Source organism: Zea mays, chromosome 7 (assembly GCF_902167145.1).
Source record: "Zea mays cultivar B73 chromosome 7, Zm-B73-REFERENCE-NAM-5.0, whole genome shotgun sequence".
NCBI classification, from domain to species: domain Eukaryota; kingdom Viridiplantae; phylum Streptophyta; class Magnoliopsida; order Poales; family Poaceae; genus Zea; species Zea mays.
The window spans coordinates 125329023-125337675 of record NC_050102.1 but is presented as its reverse complement, the minus strand read 5'-3'; the positions used below and the strand labels follow the sequence as shown (position 1 = coordinate 125337675).

General features: G+C 42.9%; 1 protein-coding gene across 2 annotated transcripts; it reads right to left on the bottom strand.

The window, feature by feature from the left end:
* Window positions 1–3516: 3516 nt before the first annotated feature.
* On the bottom strand, window positions 3517–8159 carry LOC100280822 (alanine aminotransferase 2). Of its 2 annotated transcripts, NM_001353090.1 has the most exons (15): window positions 7943–8070; window positions 7796–7846; window positions 7618–7668; window positions 7454–7519; window positions 7310–7371; window positions 7037–7115; window positions 6815–6919; window positions 6570–6680; window positions 6215–6352; window positions 5954–6028; window positions 5647–5767; window positions 5394–5545; window positions 5225–5299; window positions 4910–5113; window positions 3517–3884 (listed from the first exon to the last, which is right to left on the bottom strand). In NM_001353090.1, the coding sequence occupies exons 1-15, from the start codon at window positions 7991–7993 to the stop codon at window positions 3738–3740; spliced, it is 1488 nt and encodes a 495-aa protein (NP_001340019.1). In that variant the 5' UTR covers window positions 7994–8070; the 3' UTR covers window positions 3517–3737. The 2 variants fall into 2 exon arrangements, with proteins under 2 accessions (NP_001340019.1, XP_023156298.1); XM_023300530.2 differs by lacking the exon at window positions 6570–6680 and having other exon boundaries at window positions 7943–8159.
* Window positions 8160–8653: the final 494 nt, after the last annotated feature.

Below are 8653 nucleotides of genomic sequence, written 5' to 3'. Positions count from 1 at the left end.
GCATGTGCCCTCAGGCGCCTAGGTTATCCCCAGAATATTCCCATAAGCGGGGTTACAGACTGTCATTATAGAAAAGCCCTTACAAATCGGGCCCGTAACACACTCAGACGCGCGGGGCCTGTTACATTGGGCCGAATTCCACGTGGGCCTTCGTGTTCGACGAGGACGCGAGACGGGGGCGACCTCGTCGTAGGCCTTCGTCTTGCAGCGTAGTGGACGAAGGGTGGAACCCGCCGGTCGTTTCGCCTCCGTTGGTGCAGAGAGATTGGCGAAGGCATCGAGTGAAGGGTAGCGTCTTCGCCTTCGCCCCAACACACATCGAGGAAAGGATGTGACCTCCGTTCCTCTTGAAGTAAAGATATTATTTGCTGGTGATTTAGACAAGACAAAGGAAAAGAAGAGCCAAAGGATTCAACAGAGGCAACAAATTGATTAAGCAACAAGTAGCCATTATGGTGAAGAGCAAGCATATATGGTTATGATGTTGAACTTAAGGCTGCTCTACATCAGTCTCTAGAGGAGCATGAATTCATACAAAGAGCTGGAGCACGATATGTGGGTGGTGGATCTAGGTCAAGTCCGGGGGCATCGCAAGAATCTGGTCGACTGTCTATGATGTTTTCAAGGACCCGATCTCAAGTTCTAGAGCAGGTTAGAGACTACAATCTTGGTGTAAGCTATGGATCACGTCAATAGAGGACAAAACTGGTCCATGGACGAGTAATGGTAGAAGTTCAAGAGAGCTTCTTGGTAGGGCTTGGGCTAAGACTTGCCATGCCATTGGTATTCCTGGTAGAAAGGTGAACGACCCTTACTTTATGGCGACCGTTATTGAGACTCAAAAACAAGGTAAATCAAAAGTTGGTTCCGTGTATATATTCTATTATACTTCTTATATGGTTTACGATAAATAATATATTTGTTTTAAATGTAGGTACATATGTTATGTTACCTATCGGAAGAGAGATAGTAAATATTAGGATGAAAATGTGAACGAGTTGAGGCAAAAATTAATAAATGGAAGAGTGAGTGGGAAGAGTTTGGTGTAACTCTCATGTGCGATTCTTGGATTGACGTGTTACTTTTCCTTCATTATTAAATATTTGTTTGTTGTTTATATTATCTAGCTAATTTTATTTTATAATTGTATAAGAATATGTATATGGAATGGGCCCACACCTGGATGCTTCGAACATGTTTGAATATTATGACCTCAGCTGAATCAGCGAAAAATGTGAAAAAATGTGTTCTAAAAAACTTTATATGTACTTGATTGGCACTATTGTAACCTTCTATTGCTTTGTGTAGCAATCTATTTTATTGGGCAATCTATGTTATGGAAAACTTTATATGTACTTATATGACATGCATATAACCTTCTATTGATTTGTGTTGTACCCCAATTGCGGTTTTCTATTTGCGTATCTATGTTTTATGTGTTTTTGAGCATCAAATTATTTGTGAGTATTTGAATATTCATTGTGCAATGTGATTTGAACAATTTATAAAAATGCCCTATCATTTTTAAAAAAAATTCAAAGTGGACGATGTTTCTCTGTGAATCGACAACAAAATCCGCTCGGGAAACGGTGAATCTCGCCGAGAAATACCGAAACCCGGTGGTTCTAAATTTGAAAACGCAAACCGAGCATGAAATGCGAAATCCGAGCAAAAATCGATAATGTTTCGTTTTCGGTTGTTGGCGGGAATCAGATAAAAGATGGGATATGTAACCCTTATGCCATGTGAACCTCTCCTTTCTTTGTTTTTTTCAATCCAAGCTATGTCACATCAAGGCATCAAGCAATGGTAGCCCTTGTCCGGTCTAGGGGACAACTCAACTATTGACGAATGTGGAGCGGTGGAGTTGCAGGCTGCTTATTGCTGACTGCTGAGGCTATCCGCAACTATTACCCCTAAATTTTTCCCCATATATCACGTTTCCCCCTATTTTCCTCCCTATTTTTTTATCTCCCGCAGCGGTTCCCACTAAATACTCCCCCTATACCCCACTACCACTATAAAATATCATTTTCTATATCAACTATCAATTTTTTATCTACTAACAATTACTCGTGGACCTACAGCACAGTGTTTAGGGTGATGAACAGTGACACGCTAGATCTGGGAGAGAGAAGGAGACCGACACGTAAGGGGCGCTGTAGAGGGCACCGCTGCGGCCATAGGGTGCCCCCTTAGCCGACATGCAAGGGGAGGGGGGCGGTAGCGTCGACCGCTGCACTCAGTCTGAGCGCCCTAGGGCGGCGCATGGTTTTTAAGACGTGCGACATGTAGCCGAGGCCTGGCGCCGATGTCTTGCCACACAAACGTTAGCTGAGTGTGTAGATTTGGGCCCTACGTGCTATCTAATTTGGCGCTGATAGACTGAGACGTGTAACCTCAGGGTTAATGATAATGACGTCAATATAAAGGTTTATTTTTTTAAAAAAAATAAAAAAACATATTTATAAAAAAGTTTATTAAAAAGGACCAAAATGCAAAAAAAGATGGATGGGAGAGGTGTAGCGGACTATGGAACAAAGTCAGGCATCAGAGGTGCGGCTCACTCGAACCACGACGACACTGGCCTAGGAGTGCACGGAAGGAGGCCCAATGGGACAGGAGATTGTTTGTTTGACTTTAATTCATACCGATTTATACTATTTTTATAATATTTTATCTATATAGATTGTAACTGCAGCAGTTCGAATAATTGGCGAGTGTGCGGTCTAGGCTGGAATTTAGCTGCTTCTGCTTGTGGGCTGTTTCGACCAGGGTTATTGTTGGTCAAAGTTTTTTTTAAAAAAAAATCAGCGATGTCACGTGTTTATGAACGGAGTAAGTATCAAACAAAATTACATTGGCATACACTAAATTGCCGCTTAATTTTTCTCCTTTGCAAACGTTGCCTATTTAAATAACTGCTGATATATCTGCATTGTTCATTGTCGTACTAATTAAGTGTTGCCAAACTAATTCGCCTCGCTACGTAATCTAATGCCTCCTTCTCTTTCTCCACTGCCTTGGCTCGCTTTCTTTTATTTTGTCTCCAAGGACAACAAGACGGAAATACTCTCAGTTCCGCCTCACCTTTTTCCTGTTCTTGTCGCCGCTCTATCTGCGCATTTCGAGTTCATGTACAGATCTACTTTTACTCCCACTGACTGTTGCCATCCAGCAGAGTCTATTTAGCGTGCACATCCCATGCTACCTGCGGTTCTACCAACTCTTTGCTTGATGCTGCAATAGATTTTGCCTTGCCCTCCTATGTTAACGATCCTTTTTCTAATGCTATAGATGTGGAGTAGGAAGACTGGCCCGGTATGTATGCCTGCCTTGTGTGCGTGTCACATGCTTCGACAGGACAGGACAGTCTGCAATCCCAGATGTTTTGGATGTTTTGTGAAGAGAGTTTATTATGTACTCATCTTTCTTTTTATTTTTTATTTATCACGTTTTAGTTTAAAAATAAACTAGCCTACCATAAATATAATATTTGAGAACGGAGTCAGTATATATATGCACAAGCTGCAGACTTTTTATTCCTGAAAGCACAGCTTATCTTTAAGCAGTACAGACTACAGACAGACCACTGACTGCATAAGTGAGGACAAACGGGCACAGCTCAACGAGGAAGCAAGAACACAGAACAACAAACAACAACTCCAGAGCTCAGAAGTTGTCTTGATTGCCCATGGGCACACGCACAGGCCTAACCGTGCCATGCATCGACACCATCAGCGACGGAGATCGTTCATGACCTGCTGAGAGCCCCGGAACTCGTTCATGAACGCCTTATGGAACGCCCTCAAGCGTGCGACCATCGCCTCGATTTTTCTTTCGTCAGGAAGGATCGTGCATCGGATATGGATCGTCCCAGAGGCCTTGCCAGTGAATTGCACAAACAAGATCAGACAATTGAGGCAGCCAAGGGAATGCACTAAATTTGTACATTAATCACCCACACTGATGTAATGAGAACAAAATTGTTAAACTAACTCTCTCATCCTTATTTTAAACTACCTATATGTATTGTAAAGTAAACCTCTAAGTTTGCGCATAAATTAACCGCCTTGACTACATTGACATAATATGCTATGATAATAGATAAATCAGCCTCAAAATTAAATAATAACTGTGCAAAAAGAACTCCAATTCCTCTTACATACATACAGGGGTGAGCATAATAAGAGGGTTGAGCAAACCGAATTGCTCGGTCTTCAATATTTTTTCTAATATATTTCAGTTCAGTTGTTGATGACCGGAAACATGTAAAGGATGGAAGACCGAATCGGGTTAGATTGAACGTGGTTCACCCTTTCTTATACTTGTTTCTAAATCAAGCTTCTAATATTGTTAACACACAAAGCTAATTCAAAATAGACATGTGTGATGTGTGTCACCAGATGAGCCACATATACACATACATAGACAAAGGGAACATATATAGGAAGGAAGCAACGAGTATATCAATTACTGTACTAGATGGTTTCAACTAAAAGTATATCAAACACAACACATTGAAAGGCTATTATTGTTAATACTAGAGCAAATGGGGCTATTATTGTTAATACTAGAGCAAATGGTTGTAAATTTTTTTAAAAAATATAGACAAAAATATTGTCATCCAATCTAGGTGTTTTATAAATTTGGAGAGCTTATTTAGAGTATTTTTCTGTAATTGTAGAAGTGGGCACACAATACAGTTGATGACTATTATTGCCTATCGTTGGACCCTACTGAAAATCAATGGCTCAATGATTTTTTAATTAATCCTAAGATTTTACAGAATTTTTAAGGTATCCCTGAGAGATCATTAAAATTACAATAAGTTGTAATTTCGAATGGAATGTTACAAGACGAAAGGCTCATATATAGTTCATCCAAGAGGAGGCTGAGGCTGACTGACCTGGTGGAACCCAGAGCCCGGCACAACGGCAATCCCGGTGGCATCAAGCAGGCGGTGAGCGTAGAATATGTCAGGTGAAACTCCCTCGAAATCGGCGGCCCTGATCGCAGCGGAGGGGAGGTGGAGCCGTGGGAACAAGTACAGCGCACCCTCTAACTTGTTGCAAGTCACGCCCTCCAGGCCGCTGAAAGCTTTCTCCAGGGTCTGCAGTTGCACAGACAAGAGGAGGGGATCAAGATCATGCCATTGTGCAAGGCGTCTCGTACGCTGCCGATCCATGTGCGTGAAGGATGGTTGAGATGATGGCTTGCGCACCTTGGCTCGCTTGCAGAAGGATGAACGGATCTGTTCCTTCTCCTTATCAAATGACTCGAAAGATTCATCTCCTAGCTGCGTACAGGTCACAAGGGAAGTTCTGTATAAAAAGAATAAATACTGGGACGGATGAAGCCAATTTTGTGATGATTTAGTTCAGGTTACAAACCTTCGGTGGATCCATTGCAAGGCTGACGAGAATCTGGCCAGCAATGTTGGGGCAGAGTGTTAAAGAAGCCACCTTGTAAATCTGATCCTTCACATTAGCTGCAACACCAGACACCTCCATGTAGCCTCCTCTTCTGCCACTCTCCCCATAGCCTGCCAGGTCCAGAAGATGGGAGAACAGACGAACTTCAGACTGGACCCGCCAAAGATTTAAGGTCATATTTTTTTTTGATATATAAAGGAAGAAGACTCACTCATTGAAACGGAATGAAGTGATACTAGGGTGAGGTCATTTTCGTCGTAAGCAAGTGATCTGGCCACTTTCTTGAAGGAATGGAACTTCTTGTTCTCTGCGTAGATATTTTCCTGGTATACCTGCGAATACATTTCGGTACTTGATTTTCAAGACAGAATGTACCCTTTTTTCTTCTTCTTCTTAACAAAGTTAATGTGAATATGTGATTCGATAATGCAAAAAAGGCTACATTTTAAAGACTTAGAGCCTGTTTGTTTGGGATTATAATCTGAATAATCCCAAACAAACACCCCATTAGTACAAACCTCATCAGCAAGTATAACCAGACCTTCCTTCCGACAAAACTCTACTATCTCCTCCTGGTTTGTGACGGATAGCACCTATAACTAAAGGAATGAGATGTGTTGACGAAGAGAAACTCTGGTACAACCTGAGCTGAAACGAGATTAAATTGAAAATTTTCCAATAACCAGATCATCACTGGTAAGAACTACTCTGAAAATTTTCATCTGTTTTCTTTATTGGAACATGTAAAAGGATTCAGGAAAACAATGTGCCATATATACCTGTCCAGTAGGGTTGCCGGGATTTATTACCACCATAGCTCTAACAGTGAGGCCAGCCGAACGAGCCTCTTCCAAGCACCTCTTGACTTCAAAGATCTCTAGGCCCCAACCGTTATCTTCAGTGAGATTGTACGGCACCTGGTCACAGTTCAGTATTGTAGTTATCCCAAGCATAGAGCACACACGTGTGTTTTGTCTTCTAATATAAGAAACCAAAAAAAAAAGAACTGATTGAAAAAGGAGAAGAGCGATGAATCTGATGGTTAGTTTGGGCTTGAACATTTTAAACAAGCCACTTCTACTGCGTTTCGCAGATATTGCTTGGCTATCTTTTTGAACTACACTAGTGCTGTACCATCGTTCCACCGTGCAGTATGATGGAGGCCGAGTACAAGGGGTATTCGGGTAGAGGGCTCAAGATGCCGTCTTCGTGAGACCTGATGAGTATCTGCATCATCAAGTTGATCTGCAAAAAAGGGGCAGAAAGGAGCCGCGGTCGAGCTGAAGGTATTGACACTGATGTTCGTATCTGTATGTAAAGGATCCAGTTCCATCTGTGCTGCGTCATGTAGATGTAGGTTCTGAAATGCAGAGTCTTACCGCTGAGGTGGCTCCATCTGTCAGAAAGATATCGTCCGCTGTCGATGGAAAACCGTCTCTTGCGGTAATCCCATCTGCTACTACTTGACGCAGGCATTTGATTCCCTGATCACACCAAGCAAGTGTGATTGAACGATGTAACCAGTAAGTGTGAAGGGGAAAATATACACCATCCCAGTGTTTGTTTATTTATAAGAAAGCTAAGCAGTTTCAGTTGGGTACCCGGCAATCAGTATATCCACCAGTGTCTTTGCTGGGGATCGAGTTTAGGATCCTCCTGGCCCTTCTTATGCTACAAGGGCTGCGACACAGTAGATGGAAACATTGTCAGAGTCAAGTTTCTGCCAAACTATGTATCATACTCAGCTTATGAAGCTACTTTCTCGAATATTTGTCGTCCGTTAGTTTATTTTAACTAAAACACGACAAATAAAAAAAAAGGACGGAGGTAATAGTACAGTAAACAGTAAAGCGAGCTCAGCTGCATAGTCCAACCTGAATAAGGCACGAGCTTCATCTCTGTCCATGAGGGCTGGGTTGTCGCACAGGGAGAGAACCTGGAGCCAGCAATTTCGACCATCAAACACACTTGCGTTGTCTTGTTCTTTTGTGTTTCTGAGGGTAATTAAGGGTGGTAACCTCACGAAAGAAAGTTAGTGGCGGCTGACCAAGGACCTGGGGGTTCCCGAGGTTGCAGTATATTATCTGTTGGACAGCATGGAAGGCTGGTCAAGTTAGGTGATATATAGATTGTGATACACGCACGCACGCACTTGCTTGCTGCACAGGGGAGGAGTTTTCACCTCTTGGAAAGGGATAGAAGCAGGGTTCTCCTCTATCTCCTGCTCCAGCCGCTGAACGAGACACATAGCGAAAGGCAATATTTTTTGTCCTCCTATTAGTCATCGTAATTTTGCAAAAAAAAAAGGTGCGAGGGGTCGTCGTAAAGCAGCATGAATTAACAGCAGTGGTGCAATTTACCGCTGCGTGCTTGACGATCTCCCCGCAAGGCGCGTATCTGATGATCTTGACCTTCAAACGAAGGGACAACGTACGTCACCTAAGCTTTTCAGTTTAAATCGGAAGAATGCAATGGATGAACATATATATGATTTCTGAAGAAGAAACCCTGGGATTTATGGTCTCGGCGGTGATGGACGGGGCCTTGTTGTACGACATGGCGCGTCGGGGCACCGGCCGGCGCAGGGAGAGGGCAGGCAGTGGGAGACGATGAGCGGCTGTGCGGACGGCGAGAGTGAGCGAGAGCGAGGTGTGACTGAGCAAGGACGGAATAAAGAAGGTGCCCTGGTAGCTCGGCACTTGGCGTCCGCCTGGGCGGCGCTCTGCCACGTCCTGCCCCCCGCGTCGGGACCCTCAGCTCGGCACTTGCACGAGAGGAATGCATGCCATTTGCCACGCGTGCTTGCTCACGATCCAACAGCGCGCCTGCGAGAGGTCCTGAGCGTTGACGCATGGTGCGCTCGCGGCAGGCGACGCCGCCTCCGATACCTCCTCCCTTGCCAGGCTATCTCGAGCATCTCCTATTTTGAATTATATTTTATGAATAGTACAGTCGGTCGTATACATGATTACATAACGATCGCAATTTGTTGGCGCGCCGTAATATTCAACATAAAAATTATACAATATAAACCAGAATCGATATTAGAGTTATTTGTTTGGAATTATATAAATATAATATTCTGATCATATAATCTAACTTATTTTAAATTAAGTGTTAGTTTAAAATAAGTTAAATTATATAACTAGACATATCATAATCTTAAACAAACATGTCTTTAGTCTGAACGTAAAATTAGGTTAGGTCGGATCTTCAAA

What these genes read in the sequence shown, in the direction of transcription:
- LOC100280822 (NM_001353090.1), bottom strand. Translation starts at nt 7,993, where the DNA reads ATGTCGTACAACAAGGCCCCGTCCATCACCGCCGAGACCATAAATCCC. An exon ending in CTTCTATCCCTTTCCAAGAG is followed by an intron (nt 7,520 to 7,617) that starts GTGAAAACTCCT and finishes GCTGTCCAACAG; the next exon opens with ATAATATACTGCAACCTCGG. An exon ending in TTGCAATGGATCCACCGAAG is followed by an intron (nt 5,300 to 5,393) that starts GTTTGTAACCTG and finishes ACCTGTACGCAG; the next exon opens with CTAGGAGATGAATCTTTCGA.